The sequence below is a fragment of the Rhodamnia argentea genome, chromosome 1, assembly GCF_020921035.1.
Source record: "Rhodamnia argentea isolate NSW1041297 chromosome 1, ASM2092103v1, whole genome shotgun sequence".
Lineage (NCBI taxonomy): Eukaryota > Viridiplantae > Streptophyta > Magnoliopsida > Myrtales > Myrtaceae > Rhodamnia > Rhodamnia argentea.
The window spans coordinates 15,187,660-15,201,985 of NC_063150.1; the positions used below are offsets into that span (position 1 = coordinate 15,187,660).

Below are 14,326 nucleotides of genomic sequence, written 5' to 3' on the forward strand. Positions count from 1 at the left end.
ACTCCACGAAAACTACGACAGAGTTGAAATTCTGTAATAAATTTACTCCAAACTAAGTACATCTCCAACTTTACAAGTCCAACCACAAATGTTTTATGAGGTGTCGCTACAATCACGTAACAGTGGTCTCGCTCTCAAGTTCTCAATCCTTCACCAACCTCGCCTCGTCATCTCCCTACATCCATAAAAGTAGGGAGGTTGGAGGTTGGAATTTATTTCTTCTGTGGATAAGTTATGTATAGATTTTTCGAGAAGGCCTCTCTCTCTCTCTCTCTCACTCTCACGCTCTCTCTCTCAACATATACAGACAATGGTGTTCCAAGAAGAGGAGAATCTTGTGTACGGCCTGAAGCTCTCCTCCGTCGGGCCGGCCCGGGTGACGGGGACGGACGTGGTCCATGAGCCGGCAGCCGCGGACCTGGCCATGAAGCTGCACTACCTGAGGGGGGTCTACTTCTTCGCCGGCACGGCCGTGGAGGGGCTCACCGTCCCAAGGATCAAGGAGTCCATGTTCTCCTGGTGCAGCGACTACCACACCACGAGCGGCCGCTTCCGGCGCTCCGACTCCGGCCGCCCCTACATCAAGTGCAACGACTGCGGGGTCCGGTTCATCGAGGCCAAGTGCGACCGCACCGTCGACGAGTGGCTCCAGGCCGACCGCCACGGCTCACTCCTGAGGCTGCTCGTGTCGCACCAGGTCGTCGGCCCCGAGCTGTTCTTCTCCCCTACCTTTCTCGTCCAGGCACGTACCCATCTCCCTCCCCACTCTCGCTCGAGATTTTCTAATACTGCTAAGTGGACCCATAAAACTAAGTATATGAACCGAGTGTATATCCGCATGCTCTCATTTAGCAATTCGTGTTTTATGGTGCGTTTGTTTCACGAAAAAGTTCAAAATTCAGAAAATATTTTTCGAAAATTGATCGTTCGTATTGCCTAAAACAATAAATGAATGAAAAATATTTCCACCATCTGCGAAAATAGTTACTCATAAATTATTATCGATAATAAAAATATTTTTGTTGATTAATTTTTCTAAGTGATATAACTAACTAATTTTTGAAAATCTTGAGTTTTCCTTTAAATTTTGAAAAAATATATATTTAATTCCAGTGTCAATACATGAATATAGTGAAAGCTTTAAATGTTTCGGATTTTGAAACGAGCAAATGCAGGAGATTCAAATTTTAGAGTCTATTTGGGATAGATTCTCTCCTACTTTTATACTTACGAGTTTCCCTTTAAATTCTGAAAAAAAAAAAAAGTAAATAGTTATTTAAATTTTGAAAAACTTAAATAACTCTTCTTATAATGAGTCCTAATGCTTTTATTTTTTATTTTTTATTTTTTATTTTTTATTTTTTGTGATTCTTCTCATTAAATATTTTCACAATTCAACAAGTAATTTATACAAAAAAAAAAAATATTCCAATTTCATAGTCACGGGTTGGATAATGCACGGGTACTCTACTAGCTGATAATAGAACATGTATAATCAAGAAAAACTGTACAGAATTTAACATATGTTTTTAATCAAGTCGTGATCTTGGACCTTATATAAAAAAGGAAATCTAAAAGTGATAATTTTTTTACGCGGAGGAATATTATTTCCGTCTGAAGACTCCTGTTTCGTGGTCAATCCATGGTCAAATATTCATAATTTTTTAAGCATGCGGCCTTAATGATAAAGGGATTAGAGGGTGAGGACGCTAATATCATAGCTCGGCCCCTTTCCTATTCAGCTTTGCCACTAGAAAGCATAAACCGGAATTCCTATCATATATTGTTTCTTTTTTCTGTGTGAGTTTGGGGAATTCCCCCCAATTCATAGGTCCGGTGCGGGATTCAACTTCCGCGATCAGAGCAAAAGTCGGAGAGAGATCAGAGTTAGAGAATTAGAAATCAATCCGTGTTCAAATATTTACATATCATTTTCTTTTTCTTTTTCTTTTTCTTTTTTAAACCAGTCGTCCTCTTTGGACCAAGCGTAGTGATGTCAAAGCGAAAGCCAAAGCTGCCGACTGCCTAGTATCCTTTGCTTCGACTGCAAGCATTAAAAGCTCTTGTGGGTGGAAAAAAAATTAGGGAAAATAAAAACTTTAAAAGCTTATTGAGCATTTTTCTGTTCAAATTAACGAAAATTAGTGAAATCCAATCGAACTTAAAAACCCTAAATTCTAATCTGCAAGCAGAGATCACTTTGTTATTTCCATTTAAATACAATTAATTAACTGTCAGAATAGAAAATCTCGGCAAAGGTTCGCGAAAAGTGCCATACGGGCCTACGTGGCGGCAACATAATGCATCATAGGTTTTTTTTTTTTTTTTTTGGGCTTTGGTTCCTCTAATTAGGGTGCATGCTCCGACTATTGTACATAACATCTAAGTACAGAAATGAAAATTAAATTTTTTTTTATCTATATACGCTCGTATACGGTGCAGGAATTTTGGAATTCTCTGCTCAAATTGTGGCCGTCGAGAACGGTTGGGAAGTAGTAGTACCTCATTAAATGCAAAATTGACTTCAGTAGGGCCAGCACCAACCCATGATGCGACGACGTAAGAGCATTTATTGTGGGAACTGTTTGGTGAATTAATGTCGGCAAATGTTTAAAAAAAAAATCTATGGTATAATCTTGATTGCTATCCAAGAATATATATTCGTCTCGTCATCAATCTCCCTAAGTACGTTGTACTTTTTTTTTTTTTTTGGGTGAAATCGTTGTACATGTGCTTCTAAATCACAAGTTGCAGGTGACCCATTTCAATTGCGGAGGCATGTCAGTGGGCCTCAGCTGGGCCCACATACTCAGCGACCCATTCTCGGCCTCCGATTGCTTCAACACATACGGCCGAACCTTATCGGGCCTCCTCCACCCCGACGTGCCAAAAGGGCCGAGAACACTTTCCGTGCCCGGAAGATTGGCGGACCCGCCGAAGCCCGCGAGAGAACCCGTGTCCATCAAACGGGTCGGCCCGGTAGGAGACAACTGGGTGGTTGACAACAGTTGCACCATGGAGGCATTCACATTCCACCTTAGTCCAGACCAATTGGCACGTTTGAAGTCAAAAGTGGGTGGGCAGAGTCATGGAGAGCAATTCCCACTGTTTGAGTCTCTTTGTGCCATCCTTTGGCAGCTGATAGCCAAAGTCAGGGCAGGGAATGAGCCAAGCACTGTAACCCTCATCAGGAATGACCCAAGCAAAAGGGAGGATGGACTTTTGAGCAATAGCCTAAAGATATGCACGGTCGAGGCGGATTTCTCAGTCGCTGGCGCCTACCCGGGAGAGATCGCAAGGGCACTGGTCGATAGAGCGCAGGACGAGAGCGGCCTCATCGAGGAAGCTGTTGAACGAGATGGCGGAGTGACCGATTATGTTGTCTACGGGGCAAATCTGAGCTTCGTGGACTTGGAAGAGGTCAGCATGTACGGGTTGCGGTTGAACGGTAACCAACCGATTTTCGCGAGTTATGTGATCGAAGGCGTCGGAGATGAAGGGGCGGTTTTCGTGCTTCCGGGGCCACCAAGTTCCAGCAAGGATGGCGGCAACGGTAGGGCGGTGACTATAGTTTTGCCGGAGAATCAGTTGCTCCAGTTGAAGAGCGAACTGGAAGAGCAGGACATGTTGGTTTAGAGCATGTTGAGGCTCATGCTTAGCGTAATGTAAGATGGAGAATCTGATCTGTGGAGTGTATTATAGAATGTTCAGGTTGTGCGTGTAAGTTGGTATTTGCGGCCCAAGGAGGAGACGAACTTGGGCTGCTTGTTGGGCCTTGTGAAAGAAAAGGAATTATAATTTCCTCATTATCGGTTGGGCTGCTATGTTGAATAAAGTTTGTTGGCTACATACCTCGATTTTGTGAAATGAATGATTTGAAAAATATTTTTTAAAATATAATCCCTTGAATTACTTACAAAAATGAAGAAACGAAAAATATTTAAACATAAGTTATTGTTGATAATGGAAATATTTTTCATTAACAAGTAGTTTAAACTAAGTAGCACCGACACACACGCGACAGGACACGACAAATATTTAAACATAAATTATTGATGATAATGGAAATATTTTTTATTAACAAATCATTTCAACTAAGTAGAACCGACAAGCACACGCGACAGGACACGATATGACTCGCCAATAAGTCATTTCTCAAAAAATAGAGAATTCTGATACGATGGAACACGTTGTATACTAAATGTACATTTTCATAATTATCATGAGTATATAAAAATATCAACAGTAAGTTTCTGCTTCTTCCGTTAAGGATTCACGACTAGGTTTTTTTGGGGCTAGTTGGGTATATTAATTTTGGGTGACTCGGTATATGACTTTTGGTTTGTCGGAGGGGTATATAACTTAAGTATGTATATATTTGATAGATTCATATTTTGACCCCAAATCTATTGAAAATACTTAAAATTGAAATGGCGTGTCGAAATGCTGGATTCGTGTATCGCTGGTGTGTATGAAGCGCCGATCACATGTTGATCTCATGTCAGAGATTGTCGGGAGAGTGTCGGAGAATGTCTAACATGACATATAGGCCCCCGGAAAGTGTCGGTGTTTCCTAGCATTTCAAGCAATACAAATGACCATTTATAACAAAATATTACCCAAATCATTTATCAGTTCAAAAAAGACGGATTTGAGGCTTTTTCCCAAGTTCAAAACTTTATACTTAATGACGCGCGACTATAAGTTGGACGTTTAAACAAGTTATATCGTGGAAATAGGTTCCGCTCGTTTCAATCATTATTTCTTACATAATTATTTAATAGTTATGTTGTACCAAGATGTCTCGATACATCTCGCATTTCTAGGAATCTCTTTCGTAGACCCATATAACCCGAGTCAATCACAATTTTGACCATACGGATTCTACGTGGACCTTTGATAGGACGCCACGTGGTGGAGTTGGGAAAATTTCTTGCAAATTGACCCCGCTTCCAGATCAACAAGGTCAAACATAATGTGAGTTCCATGACCACGTTGTCCTCCAATTTTCAATCACTTAGATTCTCAAGCTACTCTCATCCCATGTTTATTTACACCAGGTTAAAAAGCGTTACCGAAATTGCAAAATAGGCATATTTACATCTTGCCCCTTAGACTTAGATGTATTTGCGGAAATGGTAGTTCGCTTTCCGATACTTTTGTGGTTGTAACATCGAGCCCAACATTCGACATCGGCTTTCCCGGGCATCACCTGGTCAGACGAGAGCATGTGACCAAAATTTTGAAAATCAATGTGAGGGGCACATTGAAACTAGTCAGGTGGCTATTGTGAACACAGGAAAAATTACCAAAATAATCATTAATTTATTTTACTTGTATTAATTCAGTCCTAAATATTTTCAATTTAATCATGAATCATTTCTCGTTTTGTCAAGATGCAGACCATCCTATGTGGCACGACCGACACAAATGCACACCAAATTTGTTAATTTATTTGAATTCTTTTCTTTTTTCTTTTTTCTTTTCTTTTTCCTTCTTCATCCACTGTTCGCTAGGCCTCGGCCATGGCCAATGACCGGCCATGGGCTACAATTGGCAAGTGGCCAATCTCAAGAGAGGCTCGCCCTCACCGGATCTAGCGAGATCAAGGATCGGCCTCACTAGCTTCGGGTGAGCCCGAGCTCGTCGAATACGGCGAGGCAATAGTTGCCTTTGGCTAGTTGTCGCCCAACGCAGAGGCCTAGTGGCGAAGGCAGAAGGGAAAAAATAGAAAAGAAAAGAGAAAAAAAACTAAAAATTAATGAAAATTGTCTACATGAGTGTCGACCGTGCCACATACGATAGTCGATATCCACGCAACGATTCTCAGCCAAAATGGGTTAGATGAACTACATTGGCAAAGCATGAAAATGTTTTTGCACTTAATTGGCACAATTGAAAGTAATTTTTTTGACACAATTGAAATATTTATAACTAAATTGACATAAATGCAACAGATTTAGGACTTTTTTAGTAATTTCCCAAGTAAAAGGCAAACTACCGCAACCCCAATAGTCTTGGGGGGGTGATGTGATTTCTCCCACCATGAACTGAGACCACCAAGCATGCTAGGGTTTCAATCTACAGGCATAGAAGACATCGTCAATGTTAGGCTCTGTTGTTTCACGGAAAATGTAATGTAATAACAATATTTTTCGGTGTTTACCCAATACTTAAAAATGAACTGGAAAACGATTTTTGTTGTTTGTCAAGGAATTGATTTTAAAAAAAAAAATTAACTAATTCGATTTTTTAATTATTATTATTTTATATTTTCAAATAAAAAATATTTTTTATTTTAAATTATTTTATTTTTCGCAATTTTTTTTTCTTTTTGTTTTCCTTCCGTAATTTCTTCTCACCCGGTCATCAGCCACGGTGGCTGTCGGCGACCAGCCACAGGCCAACCTCGGCCTCAACTCGATCTCGCTAGAGGCCGGCAAACTCAAGCTAAACCTTGCCAACCTCGAGCGATAATGAGCTTCGTTGGATCTAGCGAGGCGAGCCTCGCTCGCTCAAGACCAAGCCCGGCCAAGCCAAATCTGGCAAGGCAAGGCCTCCCTTTGTCGCGAACCCCCCTCTCGAGATTGCCATCGGCATTGGCCGGGCGATGGACGGTGTCAAGGGTTAATGGGTTATCATCGTCCAACTCATAATAGATGGATTTCGAACGCGGGACCCTCCCAAGGCCTATTACCCAAATCGCGACGGAGGGGGGATTTAAAAGTCGAGGTCGACCTTAATGTGGTCGGGTGACATGTACGCAGTGTGCATGCCAATGGAGTCGCCACCAATCATTTTTTGGAGGGTATGATAAAAAATTCTATCGAGTGATCGGGAGATATCATTTTTTTTTTATAACCGAGGTTTTCCACGTGCAATGGACTATTCCTCGGGATGGTGGAGATATGAGCGTCAATGCCACCGGTTAAATCCCCCAAGACGAGGCTAGGAAGATTCGAACTTGGGACCTCATCGGTTTAACTGTCTAAGGCCTCGGGATCTCAAACTCAGCCAATGCCTCAATGGCATCGGAAGATATCGTTCGATTCTGGAAAACCAAAGAAAAAGGTTCGAGGACTTGGTTACGTCGAGATTGTCATCGACGCCCTTTCGGTATATAAGTTGAGTGATTTCCTAAACTAAGAATTCATGCATATGCATCGAGAGATGAGGTAGGTTTTAATGATCTAAGGATATCATGCAAAATGGGAATTTTCTACCCTATCAATCATAGCCAATAAAAGAAATGCGCAAATCAAGGTAACCAAGAACGTGCGGATAAAACACATTCAATTCATCAATCAATATCAACATTTTATGCCTAGTATAGTCCTATAGGCTTAAAGAATGACCCATTTAAGTTCTGGGATGGTTCGGGAAAAATTTGGGACGAAGTGTCTAGAGGGGTAAAATGATCATTTTTGAAGACTTGGGAACCCAAAAATAAAAATTTGGGTTGGGCCAGTTGAATGGGGTCATTTCCCATTTTTTATGATTTTTTGGAATTTTTCCTTTTTTTCTAATTTTTTAGATTTTTTATGAATTTTTATTGATTTTCTGATTTTTTTTTAAACTTTTTTCGGACCGGACTGGATCGGCCCTCGCAAACCGGACGCCCGACCTAGACCAGAAGGGTCCCGAGCCGGTCTAATAAAACAACCGTTTTTGTATTTTTTAATTATTTTCTGATTTTTTTGAATTTTAACCTATTTTTTAGAATTTAAAAATTCTAATATCAGATCCTATGGTCCAGGTTGGTCCACATGGCTAAGCCACAGCCCTCAGATCAGCATACTAAAATCTACGGCTCAAATCAAACGAATACTAAATCTAGACCGTCTGATCTGATTACTAAAACTAACGGCCACGATCGGACGACGAGACTAATTCTCAACCGTCCGATCTAAAATTTTATTTTTTATTTCTGAAAAACGGTTTTATAATTTTGAAAATCATTTTTAATTTTCAAAAATCCCAGATCGCGACACATGGCACCACCCTCACCGACCGATCAATTTCTTTTTTTTTTATTATTATTAAAACGATTATAACGGTTTCGCCGACGTGACTACCACGTGTCAAGCCACGTGGGGCCATGTTAGTGCCACGTCGGACGTTGACCGATTAATAAAAGTTGACCGGTCTTCGTCTTCCTCGCGAGGCCATCGAACGGACAGCCGATGCTTCTCCGGCGGCAATCGACGGCCAAACTTGGACCAAATTGCATGAAATTGGTCACAATCGATTCGTCTCATTAAGACAAACAACATATCCAAAAATTAACTAATATTATCCACAAAATCGACACGAATCGAGCTCAAACCAATATGGCTATGGCGGACTCTAACGTGCGGAATCAAGCATAACTATTCAATCAAAGCTTCAAGCACACTCAAATCAAGTTTAGAACACTTACCTATGAGTCCGATTGACTTGATTTTGGCTTGCTTGAGCTAGGGAAGTCTCGACAAATCTATGAGGTATGGAGGTTTTGACTCGACGTTTTCTCGTAGAATCAATACAAAAAACCAATGTGATGATGCTCAATGAACAAAACGCACACAATAACCGCAAGAATCATGATCGGAGAAGCAAGACACCATGTGAACACAGAGAGAAGGAGGAAGTTCAAGCTCACCTTTTTCGGGGACGTCGAGCTGCGAGACTAGTGACGATTGCTTCCTTGGAGCTTGTGTAAGCTTCCCGAAGTGGATTGGAAGCTCGATTTGGTCTAGATCGTCTTGACCGAGCTCGAAGCTCCGGCAATGGCGGCCTCGGAGAGAATTTTCTCTCTCTAATGCTTTCTCTATTCTGTTATATCTAGCGAGCAAAATGAGCTCCCTTCCTTGATAAAAAAAAAATGCGTGAGATTGGTTATATCCAATTATTGAAAAACTAGCGTACATGAGCGAGACGTTGCCGACTTCAATTCACGTGTGATCACATGCATTTTGGCACGTCGATGGCAAGGAAACATTGGGGAATTCCGTTAAGTCCGTTAGTAGGTCTAGTGAGCACGAATTGACGACCAAATTGGTTTGTTAGTGCTAATGTTGACTTTTGCAGGTCTATGGCATTGACCGACTTGGCTGTCGCAGCTCGGGCATCCCCAGGCGGCGAGAGTAGTAGCGACGGGTTTGGTCCGTCGAGACCTTCAAAGCCCACCCCGTGGGAGCTCCAATTATGGCCGGGAAGATCCTCGATTTTGACATCAAAGTTCGGCCTGAAAATGGAGTTCAAATCGCGCGGGAGGGGGGGGCGAATTTGGGGAAAAAGGGTCTCTAGGTCATTGGGTGGGATCTTGTCCGACCCGACGGACCCACTCAACCTGAAATGACCAAATTGACCTCTAAGATTTCAAAAATTTTCAAATTAAATTTCAAAATTGATCTCGGGAACATGAATTCTATTGAAAAATGTAATTTTCCTTGAAAATATACAATGAATTGCATAAAAACCCTAATTTTAGATTTTGACCCGATAATGAAAATTGATAAATTCAAACCCTAAATGGCCAATTCAGACCAAAATACTCCCACCAATCGATTTACTAGGTCAAAAAGTATAGGGTATGGGTCTTACTTTGCCATGGTGATCCTTATATTTTAATTAATTGCATTTTGATTGAAATACGGGGACTTAATTGAAAATTATTTGTCCAATTTGGTCCTTTTTGTTTAATTGTGCAATTTTATAAAATTTTTGGGTCAGGAATGAATACAAAGGACTTGAGAAAATTGTCACAACTTGTAAAAAGAAAAAAATAAATTTTAAATGACTCAAAAGGTATTTTTCAAGCTAATTTGGAATTATGCTCATTGAAGTAGCCTATAGTCCCGAATCAAAATTTTCAAATTTAAGAGATCAAAATGAAAATGAAATAAAAATAAAAATATTGACTTTTTTTTGTATTTTTGCAGCCTCAAATACTATTTTTCCCGATTTTCCAAGCATTTTTCTATTTTCGAAAAATAATAATAAAATGTAAAATATATGAAAAATTATTTTTTTATTAAAAAATGGTTCCTTAAGCTTGGCCAAGGTTCCCAAAATTGATTTTTCAATTTTTTGACTTTTTATGAATTTTTTTTTATGAATTTTCTAAAAATAAAGCGATTAAAAATCAAGTGTCAACACCCTTGATGTCGGTGATGCCGAGGCTTACCTACCTCGCTCATTCGAGGTCGAGCTTGGCCGAACCAGATCCGACGAGCTCGGCCTCCCTCGAGGCCCGCCACCGCCACCGCCACCGTCGCTACGGTTTGCCATCGGCGAAGGAAGCAAGCGAAGGAAGGAGGAGCGGCAGACGAAGGAAGGAGCAGCGGCAGACGAAGGAAGCATGTGGAGGAAGGAGGAAGAAGGAGAAAAGAAAAGAAAAAATAAAATAAAGAAGAAAATAAAAAGACTAAAAAATAAAAATTTCGAAATTTTAAAAAATAATTAAATAATGAAAATTATTAAGAAAAGAAGTGTGAAAGAAAGGAGGAAGAAAAGACTTGAAAAATGTTTTTCTTTTCTCAAAATGACGAAAATATTTTCCTCACTTTTGAAGGGATTTTTTTTTTTATGGGTGGAAGATATTTTTCTAAACTAACTTATTTTCCGTGAATCAAACGCCGGAAAATCCGGAATTTTTTTTTTTAAGAAGTTGTTTTCCGTGAAATAAACGGAGTCTTCAACTTTATTCAATTTTCGGGCTGGAGGGATCCATGTGTGCCATCGTCCATCTATGATTTTTGAAGGACTTTCAAGGAGCATGCATGAGAATTAGGGGCAAATTCAACGACTTCAATGACATTCCAAAAGTTCAATTCTCAGACTAGTTTTAAGGCCCCAAAGCAACCAATACAGCTATGTCGACTACTAATCTTGGAAATCAACAACTAGACAGTCATTTGCCAATCATAAAATCAACAACTTCAACCTTGGACCCATTGAATCAAGTTATGGTCGAAATTCGTCTTTGCCTGCATGTTTAATGATTGAGCTGGATCAATCGATAAAATTTGAGTTGGACTTGAGAATTGTTTCATCCAACCCGATGCCCCTATATCGGGTGACGCATGCACAAAGAGAATCAACCCTCGTTCTAAGACTCGTTCAAGACTAATTAGTGAGAGAATTTGCTCTGCAATATCGCTGCTCACATTCTGCTTAGTAAAACAGAACAATTTGAGTTTGTCCAGCCATCTCTTCACTCTTCACTTTATGTCGTACCGTCCAAGGCTATGAAAAACTTCTCTTCCTGGGCCTAGACTACTCTGTTCCTTGTTAGCGGCCCAATTGGCCCAATGCCATTGATCATGCAGCCAGGAATTAAATCCACACGATCCACTGATCATCTGATTTTCAAGGGCTTCATTCATGTCCACCGTTTGATAGGAGGACCCCACAAAAAACTTTCTGAAGATTTGGTCCTCCCTTCTAATATCTTTTATGGGAGGAAGTGATCGGTCACCTGTATAGAATTATAAAGTCAAGGAAAAATAGTTTAGTTTTTTTGGAAAAAGTTCTACATAAGAATATGAAATGCCCTCATTTTTTCAAATAAGGGCATAAAATGAACATTTTTTCAAACAAAGACCGAAAGAGGCCATATCAATCTCAAATAATGGCTTAAAATGGCCATGTAGTTTCAAATAAGGGTCTGACTTCGGCCAACTAAATATTCCAAGTGATCGAGCGAAAGATAGTGTTAATTCAAATTTATTTTTCTTTATTTCTTTCCTCCTTTTTTTCTTTGCTAGTAGGGGCCGACGATCCTTGTCGGCGACTAGGAAGACCTGCAAGCTCTAACCGACTGCGGGCAAGGGTCGCAGCCTTGCCTAGGCCTTTGCTGGTCGCGGGTGAGGCAACCCTCGCCCGGGGCTCTGCTCTGGCCGACGAAGGAGGCCCTTACCCAGCCCTCTTCGAGCATTGCTAGTGGGCGGCCACCAGTGAAAAGAAAAGAAAATAAAAGATAAAGGGAAAAAAAAGAAAAAATCAAAATAGTAAAGATGAAAGTGCCATTAACTAGTATAAAGGTCAAGCTCTTCTTTTAGATTGATATAGCCATTGCAGGCTCTTATTTAAGAAAATGATGGCACTTCATATATTTATTTGAAATGAGGTCCACTTTAGTATTTATTTGAGAAAATGTGAGTATTTCAAATTCTTATTTGAGATTTTTTTCACCGGGTATTTAGGATTCTTTGAACACTCGATTGAGATCATCACGCAAGATAGTCCCCTCGATGCATGCTTATAGGATGATAAATGGAGGACAGATGCTTCCGTGCTACTAAAGGTAATCTCGAGAAAACAAGCTGTTTTTGTCAAAAACATTATCAACTAAGAATGAATTGCTTGGTCCAAGACATTTCATGTGAACGTTTATTACATTCTTTCCTCTATCGGGAAAAGTGTCAAAAAAGTCTTAAACCTATTGCATTAATGCCAATTTAGTCATAAATTTTTTGAATTAGTATCAATTTAGTCTTGAATCTTTTGCATTTGTGCCAATTGAGTCAATCCAGCCAATTTTTGCCGAAAATTGCTAACGTAGACGTCGGTTGTCCTACGTGGTACGGCTAGCGCCGACATGAATTTTTATATATATTACTTTAATATTTTTAATATTTTTTTTATTTTTTCTTCTATTTCTTTTCTCTCACTTTTTTTTTTCTTTTGGGGTTGACAAGGGTTGACGACCAACCCCTGCTAACCCTAGGCGAGGGCCGATGTCCCTTTTCGACACTAGGTGAGGACCGCAAGGCCCTTGCTAGCCGGTAAGTGTGGGCTCGTGGGCCTTTGCTGTGGCCGGCGAGGGCCGTGACAACCTCGCTAGATCCGGCCAGGCAAGGGCGCCGCGGCCCTCTCCCGATGTCGGCCGGCAACTCTTAACGCCCTCAATTAAAAAAAAAGTGCAAGAAAAGAAAAATAAGAAAAAAAAAAAAAAAAAAAAAAAAATCTATGTCGGTGCCGGCCGTGCGACGTAAGATAATCGATATTTACGTCAACAATTTCAAGCCAAAATTTGCTAGATTGACTCAATTAGCACAATATAAAAGGTTTAGGACCGAATTGACACCAATACAATAGGTTAAAGACTAAATTGACACAAAAAAAAAAAGGATTTAGAACCGAATTGGCACCGATGCAATAAGTTTAGGGCTTTTTTAACACTTTTCCCTTCTGTTGTGACCCCGTCTAAATGCAAGTGCCGAGATAATAATAATAATAATAATAATAATAATAATAATAATAATAATAATAAATTATTATTATTATTATTATTATTATTATTATTATTATCTATGGAAACAGCTTTAGAGAACGTCTTTCATGGGTTTTCCCTCCACTAAAATCTGTTCATTTATAGCTCCATAAATCACCTCACCATTTTTCCGAAAAAAAAAAAATCGCCTTACCATTTTAGACCAAAAAAAAAAAAAAAGATCACCCTACCATGAACGGAATCGAAGTTTGGTGATTTGATACATCTACTTTCCGTCGAAATCAAATTCGGCGAGGCAAACTTGATGGGACAACGTGCTTGTTGATTGAAACATGCTACCAACTTCATGAATTTTGATAGTATCGAAAATGATCCGATTTAAATTGACCCATTTTCATATAATACAATCTATTGACTCATCCAACTCATATTCAATTTGATCCATATTGCTTAACCACTTCCATATTCAAGAAAACTTAGAAAATCTCATGCCCAAATTGACACTTTTATATTCAACAAAATCTACTTAAACTCATATCCAAATTAAGGTGAGAACGCCGAGCGAGCGAGCGTGAGATCGAGTGAGGATGAAATGGATGATAAATGGTGAGGAGAGTCATAGACTTGAGTAGGGTTTGAATAAGTTGTGAATCTATTTAACATTCATATTATTTTGAGTTTTACCTTTCTAAACTTATTGATAACTCATCTAGAGAACATAAATAACTCGTGTAATAACTCACCCATCAAACATGGGTTAAGAAATTGATTTATAACCCATTTTGACCGGTCTAATCATCATTAGATGTACACAATACAAAGGAACTCCATTGTCGTGATTTTGAAGCGACAGCCGGCATATTCTAACCTGTAAATTGCAATGCAATTCGGCCACAAAAAGTTGTGGATAGACGGTGGCCGGTGCGCCTATGCCACCCATGATAATCCACCCTATAAACAGGACCACCATCGGTCCGAGTACCAAACAAAGCAAGATGACATTGACCCATCAGTCGACGCGATCCACCCTTAACAAAAATTTCCACAAATTTTCATATCCGAAGATGGGTTTTCTCGCTCTTTCCACCGTCGCATCGCTCCAAAATG

At 39.9% G+C, this 14,326-nt stretch overlaps 1 protein-coding gene across 1 annotated transcript; it reads left to right on the plus strand.

Moving 5' to 3' along the window:
* Positions 1-231: 231 nt before the first annotated feature.
* LOC115753296 (protein ECERIFERUM 26-like) lies at positions 232-3,867 on the plus strand. The gene is made up of 2 exons (XM_030691846.2): positions 232-742; positions 2,755-3,867. The coding sequence occupies exons 1-2, from the start codon at positions 311-313 to the stop codon at positions 3,634-3,636; spliced, it is 1,314 nt and encodes a 437-aa protein (XP_030547706.1). The 5' UTR covers positions 232-310; the 3' UTR covers positions 3,637-3,867.
* Positions 3,868-14,326: the final 10,459 nt, after the last annotated feature.